This window comes from Triticum dicoccoides, chromosome 2A (assembly GCF_002162155.2).
Source record: "Triticum dicoccoides isolate Atlit2015 ecotype Zavitan chromosome 2A, WEW_v2.0, whole genome shotgun sequence".
Classification (NCBI taxonomy): Eukaryota; Viridiplantae; Streptophyta; class Magnoliopsida; order Poales; family Poaceae; genus Triticum; species Triticum dicoccoides.
The window spans coordinates 359,293,999-359,318,100 of NC_041382.1; the positions used below are offsets into that span (position 1 = coordinate 359,293,999).

The 24,102-nt window shown below is 49.3% G+C and overlaps 1 protein-coding gene across 1 annotated transcript in view; it reads right to left on the minus strand.

Moving 5' to 3' along the window:
* LOC119354589 (protein EARLY FLOWERING 5-like) overlaps positions 1-23,375 on the minus strand; it is a 25,843-nt gene extending 2,468 nt beyond the window's left edge. The window contains exons 1-8 of the mRNA XM_037621300.1: positions 23,157-23,375; positions 13,256-13,349; positions 7,857-7,942; positions 6,207-6,256; positions 6,046-6,115; positions 5,881-5,962; positions 5,388-5,791; positions 4,696-5,223 (exon numbers count right to left, since the gene is read on the minus strand). Of these exons, the coding sequence (XP_037477197.1) occupies positions 4,696-5,223; positions 5,388-5,791; positions 5,881-5,962; positions 6,046-6,115; positions 6,207-6,256; positions 7,857-7,942; positions 13,256-13,349; positions 23,157-23,237 (1,395 nt within the window). The 5' untranslated portion in view covers positions 23,238-23,375. The remainder of the gene's footprint in view (positions 1-4,695; positions 5,224-5,387; positions 5,792-5,880; positions 5,963-6,045; positions 6,116-6,206; positions 6,257-7,856; positions 7,943-13,255; positions 13,350-23,156) is intronic.
* Positions 23,376-24,102: the final 727 nt, after the last annotated feature.

Below are 24,102 nucleotides of genomic sequence, written 5' to 3' on the forward strand. Positions count from 1 at the left end.
AGGGGGAGAAGCTGCCGGATAGGAGGGGGAGGAGGGGGGAGGCATACCTTGCTGGTTGTTGTTGTGGCCTGTGCTGGAGAGGGGGGAGGAAAAGGCTGCATGAGATTGGGGGGACCAGCTGCTGGAGAGCTGCCGGAGAGGAGAAGGATCTGGGATTAGCTCTAGCCGCCGCCAAATCTCCAGAGAGGAGAGACAGTGAGACACCTCTCCCTATCGTGCTGGATCTGGTTTGCTCTGTTTGTCTGGACTCTTTCTATCCCCTCCGGCGTACTTGTTACCACACGAGGGAATCTTTCCTGCTCCTGTGTTCCCGCGCGAGGGGCTTTTTCCCGCCTGAACCTCTCTCTCCCCTGCCTGAGGCATCTGCTTTTGCCTGAGGCGAGCAGGAGGACGCCTAGGCGGACGATCTGGACGCTCTAAAGACTAAGGCGGATGCCTTACTCTAGTTTGTAAGGCGAGCTCGACGCCTTGGCACCTGGGAGCGCCCTGACGCATAAGCGTCGCCTAAGCAACGCCATAGTGACGCCTTAAAAAAAATGCTCCGGGCTATCTTGGGATCATGTCGCCCAATTCATCGAGCTTTGGTCTCAACTTTCCCATGTTCTTCTTGATGAAGCCCAAGACTATCATGTGGAAGCTATTTCCTAGTAGGGAGTACTCGGTCAACTCAGCTTATAAGGCTCAATTCATAGGAGCTATATGTTGGAGATATGCCCTAGAGGCAATCATGTATGATGATATTTCCTATGTGCTTATGAATAAAGATAGTCCTTGGACATTATCAATGATGTGTATCAGCAAGTACGTGACTTGTTTGTGGGACTATGCATTGTATGATGGCTGTCCTAAAAGGACCCTAGTCGAAAGGGCTGTGTGGACGCACAACCGACTAGACTAGCATATGACATGGTTGATGGCTTGGTCTCACTAGCCATGGAGCATTGGATGCTAACTGGATAATATAGACTCGGAAGGGTCTGATTGGATTCAACATAGTCGGATCCGAGTTGAGATAAGGTCCAAGTCGGACAGAACCAACTATGAGAATGAGACGCAGCGATATGTCATCTGTGAGTCTCTAGTACAACATGCGTTCTATGTCCTAAGACCTGAGTTGGCGCATGTACTCGGGATGGTGACATACCTGCTTTGGGCCGACCAAACGCTACTCCGTGACTGGGTAGTTACAAAGGTAGGTTTTGGGCTTGTCCAGACCCATGCTGCGAGACATGCTCGAGCAAGATGGGGTTTGCCCCTCCGATCAGGAGAGATATACTCTGGGCCCCTCATGTGATCCGACCAAGATAAGCATGGCCATGCGACAGGGATTATGAGATAATCCGGTTAGTGGTCGGCATCACTGGAACGAGAAAGAGGTCGGGCTAGCACAAGGATGACAGACTCGCCTTGAGCCCGACAACATATATCGTGTGGCAAAGGGAACATCAGGTTCATCGGACACTTGGAGTCTGCATGCTTTGCTAGAGGCCGCTGCCGACTAGCCGAGTTGGATGTGATCTGACTCGCAACCAAGTGAACCAGAACCTAAGGGGTCGCGCGCTTAAGGGAAGGAACCTGTGAGGCCCAGTCCGACTCCACGAGTCAGAGTGATCCTACTCGGACTCGGATCCAGGCCGAACAGATTTTGGGCCTTAGGGTCCGTGCGAGGCCCAAGTGTTGAGCCCGCGACGGACGCCTATATAAAGTGGGGGTGCGGCACACTCGTGCGGTTGATCGCTTCGGCGTTGTCACTAGGGTTTGCATGTGTTGCGAATAGCCACCTCCACTCATCACCGACTATGTGATTGGACCTAGCAGTCCGCCGCACAGTGTTCCTCCTGCACGCGTGGATACCGTTAGAGGCGGTGCACCTGCGCCGCTCCGGCGAACTTATACATGGGATCCACGACCGGCTGTTCGAGGGAGATCGGACGAGGAGGGGACGATCCATGTGGACGCGCTGCCCCAACTCTTCTTCCGCTGCACGGCACTACACGTCTAGTGGTAACGATCTGTGATCCATCTCCCGTAGCATGTTCTTGGTTGTTCTGCACGTAGGAAATTTTAATTTGCAGTCGACGCACCCTACCATAGAACCCAACACTATCTTCACACATATGAACAAGGTCATCTGGAAAGCTTGGGCACCATCGACGGTCAAGTTCTTTGCTTGGCGTGCCATTCAAAATAGGGTGTGGGCGGCCGATCGCCTTGACCGGCGGGGAAGATAAAATTGTGGCCTTTGCCCGTTGTGCAAAAGAGAGTTTGGATTCGCCACTCATCTTTTCTTCAAGTGTCGATACACCTTGCGCATGTGGAGGTTGATCAAAGCTTGGTTTGGTCTTGACATCGACCCCTCCCAATGGGCGACTCACCACTCCATCTGTAGTTGGTGGATCTATATGGCTACGCGGAGCAAAGCAATGGCGTCCCTCACAATGCTCGCCAATTGGACTATTTGGAACTAGAGGAACTCGAGGATCTTTCGGAAGAAATCTACGCCACCTCAAATCATCTTGAACAATTTGAAGAATGAGGCAAAGCTTTGGGTCCTTGCGTGGCCGAAGCGCTTGAGTAACTTGATGCCGGGAGAGTAACGGCCCTGCATCTTTTTGGGGGGGTTTTGTTTTTTTGCTACCCATTGTCATAACCTTCTCTAGGATATGCATAGAGATCAGGTTCTTCAAGGCACTGGCCTTCTTGAAGTACGCTAAACTGCACGTTGTTGTGGTACTCTTGCTCCAAGATTACCCCCATCTTCGTCGTCGGAACATCTTCCTCTTGTAATAAATGGCATCTTAGAGTCCAGTTGTCTATCAAGCTTAATCTAGAAGTATCTAATGTGTGTGTGTGTGTGTGTGTGTCCTGGTAAAAGAATTTGTTTGCCGGAAGAGTCCAGTCATCTTGATGAGGGCATCCCAGTACCTCATGTTGTTCCCATGAAGGAGGTGAAGCCCAACTTCAGGACTCCTCCAAGTTAGAGGTGTGCCAAAGGGGGTGACCGAACCATGTACTTGGTCGGTTCCAGTTTTACTATTTTATTTCCAGGTCATGATATGGGCCACTTAGGATTTTTATTTTGTGTGTTTTAGTGTGGGCCTGTCCAACCGACTAGTTTTCTAGATGCTTATATAAGGAGGCCAGTGGCTAGGTTTAGAGGGGGTCAAATTTTTAGATCGAGTTTTCAACATTGTGTCCACGTGTGAATCATCCCTCCGGGGACGGCGCTGTTGTTTATCAAATAAAGTGATGATTGCATGAAGGTTCTTGTGTGATCAAGGATTATCGTGCCAAGGTTAGAGGCGTGTTGTTCATCTTCACGTTGCTTGCTGCTTGCTGGATTCGTTTCCTCATCTTCAGGTTGCGTGGATTGATCACGTGATTAGAAGGTTTGCTATCTAATTGTCTTGCGGTGAAAGATCGGGCAAAAACTATAGGATCATCACGTTGATCCTTATCATGTGGTATCAGATTACTGGGTTTGTCACCGCGTGTTCGTCTTATTGAAATTGATCTGCTGGTGTTTGCTATAGCACTCGTAGATTGCCGAGGCTTTGAAGATCTGCTGTGGATAGTTGTTGGTGCCGCCGAGGAGCTTGCACGTAGATTGAAGATTGGGTCTAATTGATTTCCGTTTCATTTGTGACAAGATCGATTTCCTCTGTTCTCGGAATACATACAGGCGCCAAAACTTATTTTTCCGATCGATCAGATTGGATCCGTTTCTCCCGTGCGTGCAGTCCAGGATCAAGCGAGGAAAAGATTCAAACGAAGCAGCTGGGTTTGCGCACGGATCTGATCAGTTTTTTTGGTGAGATCAGTTTGTTTGTTTTAGTGTTGGATAGGAATCGGTGGTTAGCGTATGTACGTGGAAAAGTCTGGCCATAATAGAAAAAAAGGAGTTTGCTTCAGATCAATCTATCCGCGTTTGGTGGAGCTTTTTGTGTGAGAAATAAAAAAGGAACAAGATCAAGAGAGAGGTACAGACCGGATTGTTATTGCTTTTACTCACTATTTTTTTGGCCCAGTTATTGTTGCAATTTTGTGTGAGAAAAGAACGATCAGCAAGTAGAGAAGCAGTCCTCGTGAAAGGGTTTCATATCTAAGGGTTGTGATAGGCTTGGCGAGCCAACGTAAAAACTAGCCAGTCTTTTGGGTATGAAACCCATTTGGGCGAGAGTAGTACTAGGATGGGTGACCTCCTGGGAAGTCCTCGTGAAAGGGTTTCATATCTAGCCTACCCCAACTTGTTTGGGATAAAAGGCTTCGTAAGTAAGTAAGTAAGTGTCATAACCTTCTCTTTATTAATGAATGTTTTTGCCTCGGTGTTAAACAAAAAACATCTCAGTAACATGTTATATGGACTACCTGATAGTCAGCAGATTTTGTAATTCAGATGAGAACATATTTTAAAATTGTCTATTTGTTGGAAAGCTGGTCCCAAAACCTTTTGTAAATGGCAGATATAACAGTGATCAAAACCCAAAACTGAAAAGGCAAAATATACTGTTTGCTGCATTAGGTCATCGTTGCTATGGTATATGTGTTTCCATGGAATGATATACCCAAGCCTTAGTTCATATCACCATAGTACACGGTTTTAATACTCTGTTGCTGTGTTTGAGAACTTTTCAGGAAATAAGCAAGTGATAGCATTGATGCAGCAAGTCAATAACCAGAGTAAAGAACACATACCATAGCTGTTAGCTCAGGAGTATGTTGTGCTAATGGTCTCTTTACAACTGTTGAAGCAGCCGATTTGACGTAAGATGGCTGCTGAGGTAACTGCGGCCTTGGGCCAAAAACAGCAAATTCGGGTCCTGGAAAAAATGGAGGCCTAAGCATTGCTGACGGACCAGGAAGTACACCAAAGGGTGCCATTGGCATTTGAGCCGGAGTTAATGCTGGAGGAGGTGGAGGGGGCCTGGCAGCAACACCAGGAGCCATAAATGGTGGCCTTGAATCTGGTTGTGACGGTGGTGGAGGAAATCTAACCATTCCTGGACTTAGAATATCAGGTTGTACTGGAGGCATCATTGGAGGCCTTGGAGGCAAAGGCAGTAACTGCGATGGATGCGGTGGAGGTGGTGGTAAGAACCTTGAAATTTTAGCATCTTCTTTCACAACAGGAGTATCCATAGCAGTATCGTCAGTAGCCTGTATTTCATTCGAGTTCGGTGGCAACCTAGGGGGAGGTGGAGGTGGAGGTAGCACAACTGGAGCCTGCAAAATGAAATTCAAAGTTGTGACCGGAACTAGCAGCCAAATAATAAACCAAACGAAGAGAATGGTAACTGAAATATTAATAAGGATTTTCAGGGAATGCATAAATAGTAGTAACATATTGGAAGAGTCAGAAATATTTAAAATAAAAATTGAAGTAGCACCTGTGTAGAATCTGCCGAGCTTGCACCCTCTCCAACAATTTGTTTATTAAGCAGCTCATTTGTACCAGGTAGAGGTGGTTGTTGCAAAGGCCGCTGTGGTGGAGGAGGAGGTGGTGGCAGTAATATATGATCTAACACAGGTTCTCTGGGAGGTGCACCAGGAGGAGGTGGAGGTGGCAGCGGTAAGCCTGGTGCTATTACAGCGCCAGCAGGCTTAGGTGGGGGTGGGGGCGGTGGTGGGGGTAAAGGTAAAGAAGGGACAGATAGATCTGAAGGTTCTGAAGAGGCTGGCAGTGGAGGGGGCGGTGGAGGAGGGGGCATGGTGGAAGGACCTGCTTCTTCAGATTCTGTCATGGAAGATGAAGCCCCAGCACCAACTGAGGAAGGCAGTGGAATCCTTGGTCCTATTGTCAATCAAGAAACAAAAGTGAGCAAGAACGTTTCAGCAAACTGTAAAAAAATATTAAGAAAATATCCTACAAGTTATGCTGACCTATCGATGATTTGTACATAGGAGGTTTGCCAGGTGGTGGTGCCCCAGATGGGTTCAAGGTTGGGTGATAGTAAACAGAATCCTGCAGTACAAACCTAGTTAGTATCTGTTCTGAACATGCTGTAACATATATCAACGGTGTCCGAAGAACTGTAAATACCATACTTCAGGCATAGGGTTTTTAGCTCTGTCATCTTCATCTGCTGCAGGCCGTCTCTTTGGTGGTCCAAGATGGCTGGTTGGAAATGAAATACAAATTTAATAAACGAAAACAATTGCATGTAAATTTAATGAAATGAATGTATAACAAATGAAAAAATTCTCACCTGAACATAACTGGTTGCTCACCCTTTTCTTTCATCTTTTCTTCATATTCCTGGCACAGATATGAAAAGGCAATGAGGTACCATGCTCCCAAAAAAAACTAGTTATAGCATATCCCGTCAAGAAGTTGTACAGAAATTAGAAGATTAATACAAAGTCCAAATAGGTTTACCAAGTACCAACACATTAAAAATCACTCATACTGTGCCATAATGTGAGGGATATATAACTCATGAATACGATAATACTCCCTCCGTCCCAAAATAAGTGTCTCAACTTTGTACCAACTCTAGTAGAAAGTTGTACTAAGCTTGAGACATTTATTCTGGGACGGAGGGAATAACAGTCTTCAGTTAGATTGCATAACAGAGTAGATACAGATGATTCTGTAAAAGGAATGATCCCTTTTAGTTCTAACTTTCCCCTGTTATCAAAACCAAATGTTTCTTGTGAACACATCAGAATACACTAACATAGTTCACTAACAGCATGGGATATTTAACAGAAATCCTCCAAATATCATGTTCCTGAATCTTGATGAAATTGTAACAGTTTTTTTTTTCCTTTCTTCTTAACTCATTGGGCGGCCACTTGCATTTCCTCTTAAAAAGAGTTCCGGACAAACTTAAAAAATACTAACAAAAGATTGTGGAAAAGGAAAAAATAATATGGAACCATGGATAGCAAACAAAACCTAATGTGCTGCCCAAAATGGTCCCTAGCCTGTCGTGTGCGTGGAGTTGGAGGTGGAAATTGGGATCTGATCGGAGGGAATAGCAAGGTTCGCCCTTAGGCACACGTAGAGGCTCGTCCCTTGCCGTGACACTGGAGACTCTGAACTCTGTTCAGGGCAATTTTCTCTGTTTCTTGATTGATAACCCTATAATACAAACTATCCTCCCTTTATATAGATCAGAGAGGTCGCATAACCTGGAAAGCAAACCAAGTCTTAACCGTTGGGAAAGTAAAGAGAACTTCCTAATATATATATATATATATATATTTCCTAGTGATAAACTTGGACTTCTTTGCTGCCCATTCTAAGCTTTGTGGTGATGGGGTCGCCCATGGTGTGGTGGCTGTTGGTGGTGGGAGGCTAAGGAAGGTCCTCTCTGATACCAAGATGTTGCGTGCGTAGAGTTGGTGGTGGGAACAGGGATCTGATCAGAGGGAATAGCGAGGTTCACCTTAGGCGCACGTAGGGGCTCGTCCCCTGCCATGATGCTGGACGCTCTGAACTCTTAGTTTCGGGCAATTTTTCTCTGTTTACTTATTGATAATCCTAATGCAAACTATCCTCATGTAACTTGGAAAACAAACCAAATCTGAACTGTTTGGAAAGTAAAGACAACTTCCTAATAGAGATATTTCCTAGGGATAAACTTGGGACCTCTTCGCTGCCAAGGATTAGCCATGTGCCTGCCTAAGGCCCAACTGTTTTGTATTGTGGTTAGGGACTGTGCTGCAGGTTTGGGCCTGCGGCTACAGTGCTGCCCCCAATACTTCTCCGTAACATGGTCAGAGAAAATTGAAGGAACAGTTAAAATCTTGTATGTTTGATGGACTAAAAAGATATTAAAATCGCAGTAATGGTAGTGAAACCATTCGAGACTTCCAAAAGAAAGTCCAACGTATCTGCAGAATAAGAATACCTTCCTTTTCTTCACAACAAGATTATAAGTATCCTCAAGCTGTCTTTTCTTATGTTTCCTAGCCTTATCCAGAGCACCATCGGCCTCTGCATCAACCAAATAGTAATTAATCACTCAGAAATACAAGCTTGCCAAAATCATTAACATACATTTCCTCCTCGCAAACAAATAAATTCAAACAGGCAACAACGTTCTATAAGCAAGCAAATCTTCTATATCTAATTAGCTGCCCCACTACTAAATTTCTCTACACGTGCGTGCTTCCACATCACCTCAATTGTTGATAACCGTTAGATTGAAGTTGTGTGACATCTGCAAGTCATGCATGTACTCGTAATTTACTTTTCTGCGTTAATCTATGCACGCAAACCATGCCACCTCATCAAGTCATGCATGTCTTTTTTTCCTGGAGGAATCAAGTCTACGCATGTCAGTCCCAAGTAACACTTTTTGCGTTAATTTTTGAGTGGTTATGGACAGTATGACTTGATAAGGAAAAATATGCATGTCAGCACATTGTGAATGACATACTTCACATTTGAATTTAATATGTTTTCATGTAGCATATATACACTGGCACTGGGCCCCCAGGAAATACAAGTTGCATATTTCCTAACATGGTATTAGAGCCTAGGTAATTTTTTCACACCCACAACTTGTGCCTCCGATCCAATCTCGCGCCACCGCCATCCTGTTCTCAACTAGCCGTCGCTGCCTCCCCTCTCTCCCCTTCCACGCATGACTCCTCAACCGCTGTTGGCGGTCCTTTCACATGCTGATCAGCGCCGTCCACTGTTGTCAGGTCATCCGCCACCGCTAGTTCTCCGCAGCCTCCATGCCATCCGTAGCCAGCCGCCACCATCATCCACGCCAGTCGCCTCAGATCTGATCTGTCGCGCCATCCGCCTCCCAATCTGATCTCTCGCGCAGCTCCATTCCGGTTGGTTCATATCTAGCGTGTCAGCTCGTAACCGCTGACGGAAGTGGGCGCTAGAGTGTTGGGCTCGTTGCGTACGTGTGCAGCGGTCAGCCAGATCAGATTGGTTTGCTCCACGCAAAAAAATGGTGATGTCCAATGCAGCAAGCTACGTGTCCATTCCATGTTGCCACATCATGTTTGATGGTGTAAACTACACCAAGTGCGTCGTGTTTATGTGCGCTAATATGCATAGTATTCATCTATGGGGCGTTCTCTGGCAAGGTTTCTTGTCCGACGTGCCTGGTTCCTCACGTGGTTCCTACCCTGCAGACGCCACCGGTTCTTGCCTCAGATGCTTCCAAGGCTGATAAGGATGTCGCCAGGCTGCTGTTGATGTTGTTGTTGCTGCTGCTTATGAGCAGCAGGCCTCGGACTACCGAACGGCTCTTAACACTTATCATAATGAGCTGTCTTTCTACACTTAGTGGTTTGATAATGATGCTCGGCTATTCTACGAGCTGGTGTTTTGCCTCAGTTTTCTTCTAAGTTTGTGGGCTTCTCTACTGCCTTCGACATGCGGACCCTTCTCCGAGAACGCTATCGGCTCTGGTGATGCCTTGTACCTGTATGTGGTCCACCACAAGCACGCGAAGGGTGACTCTAATGTGGATGATTTCTATGCACAGAGCTCTGCTATCTGACGTCAGCTTGACTCCCTCCGCACTGCTCGTTGTGGTTCATGCCAGTGTTGCCGGGCTGTGAGGTCCAACTTGGAGTTTCAGTGCATCTACGAGTTCTTGTCTTGGGTCAGTAAGGAGTTTGAGCCGCGGCGCGCTCAGCTGTTTGCCCGTGTGCCTCGTGTTTCTCTCTTCTGGAGGCTCTTAGGGGTTGTTTGGATAGGAAGATTATGCAGAATTGCTTCTCCTTAAACGTAATTTCGGTTGTAACAACTTAAAATTTTGTTTGGATTTTCTAATCTAATCATGGACATATAAAAGCAAGTTCGACAAGACCCAAAAAAATAGACTTTAGAACAAACGAACAATATACATTTTTGCACAATCCAATTTTCTATATACAAAAGATTTAAACGGATTGCGGCGGAAAGAATCGATCGCTGGCAGCGATAAGGGCACACAACGGGATTGCTCTGTAACCGCAACAACGGCAATGTGAGTACCATCCTCTCCATTGGTATTACATCAGTAATTTGGACGTCTTCCCTGTGCGCACTTTCACCATGGGCGCCTCCGCGGGCAGCGACATGAGAGCTTGATGATGTTGCTGTGAGCACATCTATTACTCGTAGTAGCATTGCTTTTCCTATAATTAAGGCGCTCCATCGTACGGGAGACCTAACAATCGATTATTCGATCATTACTCGGGTGGATGAGCACGCAATTCAGCTGATCCTACTCATCATACGAGACCACAACAGCAACTACATCAGTGCATGGAGAGTTATATGAAGCGGAAGGGTCAAAGGTTTTCTCTAGCGTGGGACAATGGCGCGAGGGCAAGGTCGTAGAAGAGATTAATGGATCAAGATGAAGAAGACAAGTAGTGATCACAGAATAGGATTTTCAATAGGCGGCTAGAGCGAAGAACTGCATCATCATGTTTTCTTTTTTTCCCATCCAAACAAAGAATTGTGTATGCTAATCTTAACAGAAAAACTAACTAAAAGTAGTTTTCCTAAAAATCCTCTAAAAACTCATTTTCTAAAATCTTGCATCTAATCCTCAGTACCCAAACAACCACATACTGAGACTCACGCTGAGGAGACTCGCCTATGTGGTGCTGGTCTGCTTGAGGTTCCCTTTTGTGCTCGCTACTGGAGCTCCTGCTAGGCCGCCTACTACACAGGCAGACAGGCTACCTCCCACCCCGGTCCTCCACCACTTCTGCCCACTCCTAGTGGTGGGGTCATGCTTGTATACACTACGGCTATTGCAACAGGGATGGTCGCTCTGAGTTTGATTGCTTCAAGAGGAAGAGGCATATGCGCAGCTCTTCTTCTAGGACTCGTACTCTACTCTGACACTCTCAATTGTCTCCTTGAATGAGCAGGATATTACGAGACTTAAGTGTCACTTGCAGCTTCGGTTTTGCAAGCTCTGTGACTGATGCTTCTGGCACTAAGAGACCACCCCCTACACCGATCCCCTACGAATTCCAGATTTTGGAGCTTCCTTTCATATGTCCTCTGATTCTTCCACCTTGTCCTACCTTAGCTCTCTTGATTATCCAGTTCATGTTCTTACAATTGAAGGTACTCCCCTTCATGTTGCTAGTCAAGGCACTCTTAGCACTTCCTTTTCTATCCCGATGTTGCTCATGTTCCTCGACTTACCATGAACCTGTTTTCAGCTGGTCAGCTTACTGACACTGGTTGCCGCGCCATTCTTGGTCGACTCTTGTTTTGTTCAGGATCAGTGCGTGCATGCTTTGGTTGGGGCTGGCCCTCGCCGTCGTGACCCTCAAGGACTTTGGGAGGTGGAATAGCTTCATGTTCCTTCCGCAGCCACCACCGTCACCAATCTCTCTACTTCCATCGCCTCAGCTACCGGTTCCTTTCAGTAGTGGCGTCATCATCTGGGTCTTTGTGACTCTCGTATGTCGTCTTTAGTTCGAGATCTTCTAGGGTCTATCTACGGAGATGTCTCTTTCGAGTGTCAAGGTTGTAGGCTTAGTAAACATACCTTATCATCATACTAGTGAGTCAGTATCTCATCCTCCGTTTGATCTACTTCATTAAATTTATGGGGTCCAGCTCCCTTCGCTTCGAAACGAGATCATCGATACTATAATGTGTTGATTCTGCTGGAGATTACATCTCCAAGATGTTGCGTGGAGTCCTTGCTGTGCAGGGTAATCTTGCCCAATTCTCTTGTCTAGGTGCTCACGCTCATAATGGTGTGGCTAAGCGCAAGCATCATCACCTTCTTGAGACGGCTCATGCGCTAATGATTGTTGCTTCACTTCTCCCTCATTTTTTGGATGAAGTTGTTTCTACCTCCACCTATCTCATCAACCTTCAGCCTTCTTCTGCACTCCAAGGTGGCATCCCTCTCGGAGTTCTTTTTGGTCGTTCACCTGGCTAGTCGACCCTTCGCTTGTTTGGTTGTGTTTGTTACGTTCTTCTTGCACCCTGCGAACACACCAAACTGACTGCTTAATCGGTTTAGTGTGTCTTAGGTTACAGTGATGAGCATAAGGGCTATGCTATTGGGTTCCTATCAGTCGTCGGATACACATTCCTCGGGACGTGACTTATGATGAGTCTCGTCCCTTCTACATGCGTCCATCCTCCTCGACCTTTTCAGTGGAGGATATCTCTTTCCTCAATTTTTTCTGACGTAGTTGTCACTTTTGTTGATCCCTTGTCCACCATCCCACTGCCCCTGCTCATCCAACTATTGCATATCCGACGCTGCCGGCTCCTATGGTTTCCACACCTCACTTGTCACATGATTCTACACTTTCATCCCTGATGGCTTCCCCGCCTCCATCACCTGAGTCTATCCCGGTGGTTCCTCCTCGTATTCTTCCCTCTTATCCTCACTATTATACCCGTCGTCCACGTGTTGTGGATGAGTCTACTGACGAGCCATCTACTTCTGGTGTGCCATCTTCGCCGTATTATAGCCTACTTATGGCTTTTGTGCTCGTCCTCACCTCGCCATTCACCACTATGGTTTTTCTGGCACTGCTAATCTTGAGTTGGCTTCGTATCGTGATGTAGTTCATCCTGAATGGCAGCATGCGAGGTAGAAGAGATTGCCGCACTTCAGCACACCGGAACGCGGGATCTTGTTTACCTTCCTCACTGTGTTTGTCCCATCAATTGTAAGTGGGTCTACAAGGTTAAGACTCGCTCTGATGGTTCTCTTGAGCGCTAAAAAGCTCGTCTTATGGCACGAGGCTTTCAGCAGGAGCGTGGGCATGATTACAGTGAGACATTGCTCCTATGGCCCATGTGACCATTGTTCGCACAGTTCTCGATATGGCCTTTGTTCATCACTCGTCTATGTCTCAGCTTGATGTCAAGAATATCTTTCTTAACGATGAGTTGTGTGAGGAGGTTTACATGCAGCCACCACCCGGGTATTATGTTCCTGATAGCATAGCCTGGCATGTTCGTCGGTCTCTCTATGGCCGCCCCTTGTGCCTAGTTTGAGTACTTCACCTTCGTGGTGACTGTGGTTTGTTTTCCAGCAAGTGGTCATGATCCTGCGCTTTTTTATCATATTCCCGCCCGTGGTCGGACTCTTCTTCTATATGTCAGATGACATGATCATCAAAGCAACGACTCAAGACACATAAAACTTAGAATGCTAGGCCTCTTACAAACAAAGCTGGTAGGGCAAGTAAATAATCATCTGATTCTGCATAAAAGATAGGTTTTTAAAATGGTCTGTTTCTAAGACATTGATCTAAAGGTCTGAATTAGCCTCGAAATACAATGCAATATACTTACTCATCTTTTCCAACTTCTCAATCTGATCCTTTATAGCATCTGGGTCCTTTTTCAAAATTCCAACCTCCCGTACCTTCTTTCTTTCTTTTTTGTTCTGCGGAGCAAAGAAAATGATAAAGTTTGAGAAATAAAGATGGATTAAACTACTTGGTAACAGACTAGGAAAAATGCCCGTGTGTTGCACCGGGAGAAAAATACAAATCGAATGCTATGCGAACCTAATAAAGCAAAAAAGAGAAATAATTTATTAGTAAACAAACCAAAACCTAGAAGTTGCTAGGGTATTTGCCAAACTTTGATTGACACTTCTCGTAGGCCCATATTTTGCATTTAAGAAACTGAACTTCAGTGCATACTACACTTCAAAGCCAAGTGATCATCATAGGCAGTATATGTATCAGCGGCAAAGGACAAATAATGCTATATAACAGGAAGAGAAATAATTGCAAACTAATTGTACATATAAAAAGGGCAAGAACACAAATATGATCATCTGAAATGAAGTTTCAATATAACAGCAGCAGACCAGAACTTTGTTCTCAAAGTGAGGTAAAAGTGCTAGTAAATGTAATTTCTTGAGACCACAATTGTAGTTCGCTTGCAGCACGCAACCAAATAAGAAGCAGCAGACAACCGAAAAGTGCTCATAACTAACAGGTGTAACACAGATAGAACTGGAGTCTATGTCAGACTTTCAACAGGAACAGTTAATATCCATGACACGATAGACCACTGAACTACATGTAGACCATAAAGGTGCCAACAACACGACAGACCAATGGGCTACATGAGCAAAATTATTTAATAGTCATCTATGACACCTAGTACTATCTTATTAAGCAGAACATGCTAACATGTGAATTAATGGTTAAAAAAGTTACTCCTGAAAAACACCTTACAAAGCTAGAGAGAGCACTAATTTTGAATGTTCTAAGAGCAATGAAAAGACTTGCTCACATAGCGGTATGGACTATGCACTGACCATAGTTAGCAACGACAGAATAATTATTTGGAGTGTGGAATTTGCAAAGGATAGTGCCAATAGAGGAATACAACTGAATAAAATAAAATTCCATTAGCAGATCGCCAGGTTTGGAATGGACCGAACTTATTGGTGCAGGCTATATATAAATATAATAACACTGCCATATATGCCTCACACGTCCATAGTTCGAATAGCAAGGAAAAACTTCATATGAATTGTTTCCTGTGCATCAGTCCGGTGCCTTTTGGCCAGGCATCAGGAACCATGTAATTAAGAAACCTCCTGTGTAACTCAAGTACTCCATGCAACTAATTGTATCACGGACAATTTAAAACCTGGAACTAAACAGTACTCTATTAGACATGATTTTGAGAAATCTTGAGAAATTTTCATCATGTTAAATGCCAAATATATGGGAAACATATTAATAGTGCAGGCATTATTGTACCTTATCTGTATGGTGAAAGGAAGAACAGTTTGATATAATAAGAAATTTAGCATATTTTTTGAAAAGGAGGATTGCCCCCTTCCAACTAAAGAAATTTAGCATATGTTCAAAGCAACAATGTAAGATACAACATTATGTCTGTGTACATAAAAATATAAACAAACTCGGCTTGTTTCCATGGTCAAAGTGGCTTGTCTCTCGCGTACAGAGTAGCGCTCATAAATTTACACATGTACACATCGGCTTCTTGTTCAAACAATAGGGATTGACCATTGGACCAAGCTGATTTGGTGTTCATGAGAGAAATACAACGGCTAGAGAAAAGGCTTGCACCACTGCTCCAGTTTCTCTAGTTGGAAGTCTCAGCGGTGACAGCGGGCGGATGATTCGCTTAAATCATGAGATTAATTTACTGATTGACATGAAAAAGGATGTTATATTGCAGCTTGCAGGGTGGTTGGAAATTAAAACAGAAGATATTAAAAGATTGGGGAAGAGAGTGATTGATGAGGCAAGATTAAATCATGGCCTTTTTCAGATAGATTGTAGTTTGAGTGGAACTTTGACGTACATGACGGCTACCTCTACAAAATCCACAAACAAACTGAGTCCCCAAATCAAACAAAAATGTTTCTCATCTGTTTAATAAATATCACACATTAGATATACTATAATTAAGTGAAAATATCACAGTAAAAAAAGTACTAGGAATTTGATTCGTAGCCCATATTGTAAGGAATGAATCACATCCTCCACTTTATATGTGAAGTCTTTGACGGATATCCAAAGGTTGTCTGACAATCATCACACACTTTTTAACAATATCTGTAGTCCTATTTAAGACGTTATATGCTGAAGAAACAACGACCTGAATAAAATCTGGCTAGCGAGATTAACCAAACACCCGATCCGCCATTGAATTTATGGATCCCTGGTTCAGGGGTAAAAAGAAAGCCCGGGGGGTGAAGGGATGGGTACCGGTGTCACTGGCGGTGGCGGGGACGGTGTAGCCGCGACAGAGGAGCTTCACGAGCCATGCCACGATGTTGCCCGAGGCGCCAGTGCCGCGGACCACCTTCGCCACCCCGAGTGTGATGTGCTGCCTCGTCGCCCATGCCATCGGGACGAACGTGTAGATGAGCATGCGGACGATGCAGTGGCCGACGAGGGGCACGAGGTGGCATGTCAAATGTGCTTGTTAACACTTAACAGCCCCCGTTGGTGTCATTCTGCCATTGCAGCTGCGACCGCGCCGAATCCGCAGCAGCCTCGACATGGGAGCACGCATCCTCTTGTCGTCTAGGTAGGCTGCGGAGGGAGAGGGTTGGGGGCTTGGGGTGTTAGGCGGGGGAGAGGGAGGGGCAGTGGCTGAGGAGGAGAGAGGATTTGGAGGAAGGTGCGGCGCCGGCGTCGGGTGTCGCCGGTGGGGCCGGCGCACGGCGAAGGGGCGGAGCCTGTGGTGGCGGAGGGGCCGGGGGCGGATCTTGCCAGAAGATTCGTTGGATGGCTTGAGGCCCATGCTAGCCGGTTGAGGCATACTGGGCTTCGTTGGGACAACGAGGGATGAATTTTTCTCCAACGACGTACGAAAACTTCCACAAGGACGTGCGGAAGCCAAATTAGTACCACCTTGTTTATATTATGATTTTGTCCATACAAATTATAAAAGCGTATTATGACATGAAAAGAAAGCGTATTGTGACGGTGAACCCGACAAAGTCAATCCGTGCTTTATTATTAGGGAGAGATTAAATGAATTACAAGTGTAAAAAATCTTTAGCATCAGTCTGATATGAAACTGGGGTTAAAAAGACAAAACTACCGACAAAGCTAATAAGTGGACATAACGTAGTGTGTAACACTCTGTAATGATCACTATTGCCGCCTTACAGTGTTGGTGCATCTGTATCACGATACATGACGAGGGATACATTTCCAGGTCAAAATGATGTGCACCAAAAAAATGTGACATCTGAAGATGCAAGAGTACAGCACAGAACAATTGCAGCAACTGGCTTTGGTTACTTTGACAAACTAGATTGCTCCTAAAGTGCACCATCAGATAAAAGTACCATAGAAAACTGGAGTGACATAACAAAGAAGTATAAGGGCCATTTCTTTTGCTAGCTTTTTTGGGCTTCCAGAATAAGCTGCCCCCTACCCAGCTTATTCTAGAAGCCCAACCAAAATTTTCTTTTTTAAAAGCCTACTAGTCAAGTCTTAACTACTAGGCTTCTAAAAAAATAAGTTTGGTTCGCTTCTAGAATAAGCTAGGTAGGGGGCAGCTTATTGCAGCTTATTCTGGAAGCCACCAAAAGAACTGGCCCTAACTAAGCTGCTAGGCGATATGTTATGACCGGCCGGGCCTACAGCCGTAGGAGGCCCACCGGGCAGGCTTAGGCCGCAAGTTATCTTAGTTTTATTTTCAGATCGTGGTTATATATACAAGTTGTAAGACTATTTTCAGATTTAAGCAATAAGACTATTCTGTTGCCCGGCTCCCGGAGGAGCCGGAACCTTAAAACCCTAGCCGCCTCCTGCTTGCGCCGCCGCCGCCGAACCGCAAGGACGGCGCCCCGCCGCCGGCCGCCGCGCTCCAGCCCTCGCCCACCTCCCTCGTTCCCCTACATCCTACGCCCTAGGCAGGGCAAAACCCTAGTTCCTATCACCTTGGTATCATCCAGCTCGGGTTCGACCATGTCATCCTCACCATCATCGCCGTCGCTGCCCCTTACCACCACCACCACCGCCGCGCCATCGCCGATCGTCACGGGCCCGCTGGCCCTTCCATCGGCGCCGCTGGACCTCCTCTCCGACGCGTCCACCGGGCTGCTGCCGCCCCCCGTCACCACGACACCGCCATCTCCATCGACCCTGCCGGCCCAATACTCGCCGGAGGCCATGGCCAGTGTCCTCAACGACCTGGTCGTCGCGGTCCAGGGCATCCGGCTTTACCTGGCCAGCCCGTACGTGCCGCCACCGCCGCTCCGGCCACCCGTGCCCTCCGGACCGCTGGCTCTCCCGTGGTACTCGGTGCCCGCGGCCCTCACCGGAGGCTACCCGGCCGCTCCAGCGCCGGCCTGGCCGCAGTGGCCTGCGCCAGCGCCCGCGGCGCCACCTGCGTCTACCGCGCCCGCCCCAGCCCCGTGGCCGGCCTGGCCCGCGCCGGCCCCGTCCGCGCCGAGCCACGCGCCATCGCCGCCACCCAACATCAGCCTAAGCCAGGCCACTCCAGGAGGGCTCCCGATTCAGCAGGTGCGGTTTCCACCGTCGCCTTCTCCGATTTCGGCCTGGCTCACCGGGACGTCGCCACCGCCAGTTTACACGGAGGCCGGGGACCCGTCAGTGCCCCCGCTGCAGTCCGGGGCACCGTCATCCGCTCTCCGCATCGCCGAGCCGGTGGGCACTGGCGCGCCGACCCCGACGCCACCCCGGTTCGCCCGGATCGACTTCGCCACCTATGACGGCTCGGACGACCCTCTTAACTGGTTAAACCAGTGTGACCAGTTTTTCAGGGGGCAGCGCACGCCTGCGTCGGAGCGCACTTGGCTCGCTTCCTACCACCTCCGGGGTGCAGCCCAGACATGGTACTACGCCCTCGAGCAGGACGAGGGCGGCATGCCTCCCTAGGAGCGTTTCCGCGAGCTGTGCCTCCTTCGTTTCGGGCCCCCACGGCGCAGCAGCCGCCTGTCCGAGTTGGGCCGTTTACCCTTCACCTCCACGGTCCAGGATTTCGCCGACCGTTTCCAGGCTCTGGCGTGTCACGCACCGGGGGTGACGGCACTACAGCGGGCTGAACTCTTCGTCGGCGGCCTTCCCGACCACATCCGCGTGGACGTCGAGATGAAGGGGCCCCAAGACCTGCAGACGGCCATGTACTATGCTCGGGCGTTCGAGCAGCGCGCCCAAGCCTTGACACGGCCAGCCGCGCCTCGTGGGAGCCGACTTCCTCCACGGCCACCGCCGCCCGCGCCCGCACCTTCAGCTGCATCACCGGCGGCCACCCCGGCCGCGACACGGCCCTTCCGGCGCCTTTCACAGGCGGAGCAGCTCGAGCGCCGCAGCCTGGGGCTCTGCTTTAACTGTGACGCGCCCTACGCCCCGGGCCATGTCTGCCCGCGCCTCTTCTACTTGGAGACGACCGACGAGACCGAGGACGAGGACACCGATGCTGGACCCGGCGACCCGACCGCCGTGGAGGTCGCGCCGGCACCCACGCCCGCGCCGGCTACGGCACTCGTCGTCTCACTTCACGCGTTGGCCGGCATCCGTAATGAGCGGATGATGCTTGTACCGGTCACGATCCATGGCGAGACTCTAGTGGCCCTCTTGGACACGGGTTCTACACATAACTTCCTACCTGAGGCTACTATGCGGCGCCTCGCGCTACAGCCGATCGGCGGGGAGCAGCTGCGAGTCACCGTCGCTAATGGCGACCGCCTCCGCTGCCATGGGCTCGCTCGGGACGTGCCCATTACTATCGGCGACGAGCACTTACCATCACTTGCGTCGGCATTGATTTGGGCTGCTTCGACTTCATCCTCGGTGTCGACTTTTTGCGGACTCTCGATCCCATCCTTTGGGACTTCGCCACCCTGGCGATAACCTTCTGGCGTCTCAGCCGACGCATCCGGTGGGAGGGCGTTGGAGGCACCCCAGCGACGCCTCCGCTCCAGCTGGCTGCGGCCACCACTGAGGCCGAGCATCCGCTGTTAGATAACCTCCTGCAGCAGCACAGTGATCTCTTTGAGGAACCACAGGGCCTTCCGCCGGCTCGGGTCTACGACCACCGTATTCACCTCCTGCCGGGCTCGGCACCGGTGGCAGTACGGCCCTACCGGTACCCTCAGCTGCAAAAGGATGAGTTGGAGCGGCAGTGTGCACTCATGCTTGTTGCGGGCATTACCCGGATCTCCACATCACCATTCACGGCGCCGGTCCTCCTCGTTTGCAAGTCGGACGGCACGTGGCGCTTCTGCATCGACTACCGCGCCCTTAATGCTCTCACACTTAAGGATAAGTTCCCTATCTCGGTGGTCGATGAACTCCTGGATGAACTACATGGGGCGCGCTTCTTCACGAAGTTGGATCTCCGGTCGGGGTACCATCAGGTGCGCATGCATCCAGACGACATCGCCAAGACGGCGTTTCAGACTCATCACGGCCACTTTGAGTTCTTGGTGATGCCCTTTGGCCTCTCCAACGCCCCGGCGACGTTTCAGGCCTTGATGAACGACGTCCTCCGGCCCTACTTACGTCGGTTTGTGCTCGTTTTCTTTGATGACATTCTTATCTACAGCCGCCTCTTGGGCAGAGCACCTCCAACATGTGGCCATCGTCTTCAACGAGCTTCGGGCGCATCATCTTCATCTTAAGCGCTCGAAGTGCTCGTTAGGGACACCTTCGGTCGCTTACCTGGGCCACGTCATCTCTGCCGAGGGAGTGGCCATGGACGCCGACAAGGTGGCGGCCGTCGCCGCCTGGCCGATTCCGCAGTCGCCCAGGGCTCTCCGCGGCTTTTTGGGCCTTGCGGGATACTACCAGAAATTCATCCGGGAGTTTGGCGTTATCGCGGCCCCGCTCACGCGCCTTCTCCGTCGCGACGCCTTCTCTTGGGATGCGGAGGCCACCACCGCGTTCGAGGCCCTTAAGGGGCCCTCACGACGGGTCCAGTCCTGCAGATGCCTGATTTCGACCTACCGTTGACTGCGACGCCTCGGGTGCGGGTTTCGGTGCGGTCCTTCATCAGGGCGATGGACCCCTCGCATTCTTCAGCCGGCCCTTTGCCACCCGCCATCTTAAGCTGGCGGCCTATGAGCATGAGCTCATTGGCTTGGTGCAGGCGGTGCGTCATTGGCGGCCCTATCTTTGGGGTCGCTCCTTGCGGATCCGAACGGACCACTATCAAAGGCTCTCGACCGTACCATAGCACCAGTGGATCAGTAAGCTCTTCGGGTTTGACTTCACTGTCGAATACCGTCCGGGTCGCCTTAACACGGTCGTCGACGCCCTATCTCGGCGTGACGCCAACACTGACGATGGGTCGGCTGAGGGAGCGGCCTTCTGCATCATCATCGGGCCCTCCTTCGCGCTCTTCGCCGACATCCGACGGCCGACGGCCGCGGCGGCCGACGCGCTTCTCCTGCAGCAGCAGCTCGCTGCGGGGGAGCTGGATGCGCCGTGGCGCCTCGCCGACAGCCTGCTGCTACATGGCCGCCGCGTTTTCGTCCCGGCGCATGATGATCTTCGTCACCAGGTGATGCGCCTCGCTCACTCGGCGGGCCATGAGGGTGTGCAGAAGACGCTCCATCGTCCCGCGCCGACTTCTACATTCCAGGTGATCGTGCCCTAGTTCGTGATTGGGTGCGGTCGTGTGTGACCTACCAGCGCAACAAGACGGAGACGCTTCAGCCGGCTGGGTTGCTCCAGCCGTTGGAGGTGCCGTCCCAGGTCTGGGCGGACATTTCCATGGACTTTATCGAGGGCCTCCCCAAAGTAGGTGGCAAGTCCGTCATTCTCACGATGGTCGATCGCTTCTCCAAGTATGCCCACTTCATCGCGCTCGGGCATCCCTACACGGCGGCATCTGTTGCTCGGGCCTTCTTCGACGGTATTGTCCGTCTCCACGGGTTTCCATCCTCGATCGTCAGTGATCGGGATCCCGTGTTCACTGGACATGTCTGGCGCGACCTCTTCCGGCTGGCAGGCGTTAAGCTCCACCTGAGCACAGCCTTCCATCCTCAGACCCACGGCCAGTCTGAGGTCGTTAACAAGGTGATTGCCATGTATTTGCATTGTGTCACAGGTGATCGCCCTCGCGCATGGGTCGATTGGCTATCATGGGCGGAGTACTGCTACAACACCTCTTATCACTCCGCCCTCCGTGCGACACCGTTTGAGGTGGTGTATGGCCGGCCACCACCGCCGATTCTTCTGTTTGATCCGGCCCTGGCGCGGACCGAGGCGGCCGGGGTTCTTCTGCGGAACCGTGACGAGATGCTGGCAGAAGTCCGGCAACGCCTCCTCCAGGCCCAGCAGTTGGCCAAACACTACTACGACGGCAACCATCGCGAGGCGGAGTTCGCGGTGGGTGATTGGGTCTGGCTGCGTCTACTTCATCGCTCTACGCAGTCCCTGGACCCCCGTGCGAAGAGGAAGTTGGGTCCTCGTTATGCCGGTCCCTTTGCTATCCTGGAACGCATTGGGAAGCTGGCTTACCGTCTTCAGCTTCCAGCGGGTGCATGGATCCATGATGTCTTCCATGTGGGTTTGCTCAAGCCCTTCCGTGGAGAGCCACCGGCGGTTTCCCCCACTCTACCGCCAGTTGCTGACGGTCGCCTACTTCGGGAGCCGGCCAAGGCGTTGAAGGCTCAGCTGCGTCGTGGCTCCTGGTACGTGTTGATCCAGTGGGGTGGCCTTTCTGAAGAGGATGCTACTTGGGAGCAGCGCGAGGAGTTCCGCCAACACTATCTAGATTTTCAGCTCGAGGACGAGCTGTTTGCGCAGGCGGGGAGAGATGTTATGACCGGCCGGGCCTACAGCCGTAGGAGGCCCACCGGGCAGGCTTAGGCCGCAAGTTATCTTAGTTTTATTTTCAGATCGTGGTTATATATACAAGTTGTAAGATTATTTTCAGATTTAAGCAATAAGACTATTCTGTTGCCCGGCTCCCAGAGGAGCCGGAACCCTAAAACCCTAGCCGCCTCCTGCTTGCGCCGCCGCCGCCGAACCGCAAGGACGGCGCCCCGCCGCCGGCCGCCGCGCTCCAGCCCTCGCCCACCTCCCTCGTTCCCCTACAGCCTACGCCCTAGGCAGGCAAAACCCTAGTTCCTATCACGATAGCATTGCTATTAACCTTTGTTGGGTGGCATAGCAAAAAAGTAAATCCAACTGAGCAACAAAATCAAGCTACCACCCTATTCTACCAGAGATTGTCTAAATCCAGCCAAAACAACAGACAGCCAGGCAATTTTACATCACAAAGCAGAACAAGCTGCAGCTTCTGGTCAAGACTGTTCACAGTTAAAATTACGGGTATGCTGCCCAATTATGACTATCCATTCCGCGTGGCATAGTGGTACAAGTGTATGATTGGTCTATGTGCTGCATACAAGCTCTTCAAGCGAAATACCTAGTATCTTAGTGATGTCAAATGTAAATATGCTTGTTACATGCAAGAATGCCACAATGCATTGTCCAATTGAACCAAAACAACGACTAGTTTACTAGGAGTACGTGATAGCATCTCAATCGACCGTAACGAGCACAAGAGGATCTCATGTTAAAACGATCAGAAAGCTACGAAGTCATTGCTGAATTTCCACCTTCAGATAGCCCTAACCCGCCCCACGAAACAACAAATCTAACGAATCGAACTACTATCGCTATTGCAGCGTACTAGTCTTGTTCAGATAACCCCCCACAAGAGCGCAAGCCGTAGGGCAGAAACCCTAGGGTTGGAGACTCACCCGCTTAAGCTCCTTCCTGCGCTGCTCCTTGCGGAAGGCGTCGGTGGGATTCATGACTTTCCCTCCCTTAGTTGTCTTCATCTTTCCCCCTTCCTCTCGCGCCTCCGGCGACGGAGCGACCGAGCTGCACCGGCGGCGGGAGATTTAGCCAAGAGAAGAGAGGGGGGACTTCGCGGCGAACGTCGTCGCGATGGGGTTCGGGTCGGCGTACCTTCTTTCGCTTTCTTTAAATTCTTTTTATTTAACTTGTTTCTTTTCTTTTGCGAGGGCTGGCTTTTTTGTTTTTTTTGAGGGGTCTTTGTGACTTGTGAGGGCTGCTGGGTCAGCGACTCAGCGTGAAAAATCCAGGACCGGATCTTTTATTAAAGCTGGGCAGCTCGTTCTAGAAGCCCAACTAAATATATTTATTTCAAAGTTTACTATAGCATATATGTCCGTGCGTTGTAATGGAAAATTTTGATGTTTCGTACATGTCTCATAACATCGGATTCATTATAAAAAACATGTTGCAATGCAATACTCTTCTATAAAATGAACATAAAAAATAAGATGCAATTTAGCCGTGTTCATATTTTTTTGCCTAGCATAATTTCCTACTAATTCCATTTAAGTATAATCCTTACACTAACTACCATGACGTCCTCACCCATTTTAGTCACGAATCAAATCCTTCATTTTCCATTTTAGTAGCTCATGCGGAGCATCCCACGATCATCCCATGAACGCACCTACACCTCCAACACCACCACTTGGACCAATGATAAAAGCCCGAGTCAAGGCTATCGAAAATAAGGTGAAGTCACTCCTCTCCGAACTTCCATCTTCTATGCATGAAACATGGCTACTACCTAAGTCTGAGACGTTGTGCATGATTAGGTATCAAAAGGATCCTCCCAAAGATGCACGTGAAGATGTACAAGCCCCTAAATTCACGGATGAAGAAAAC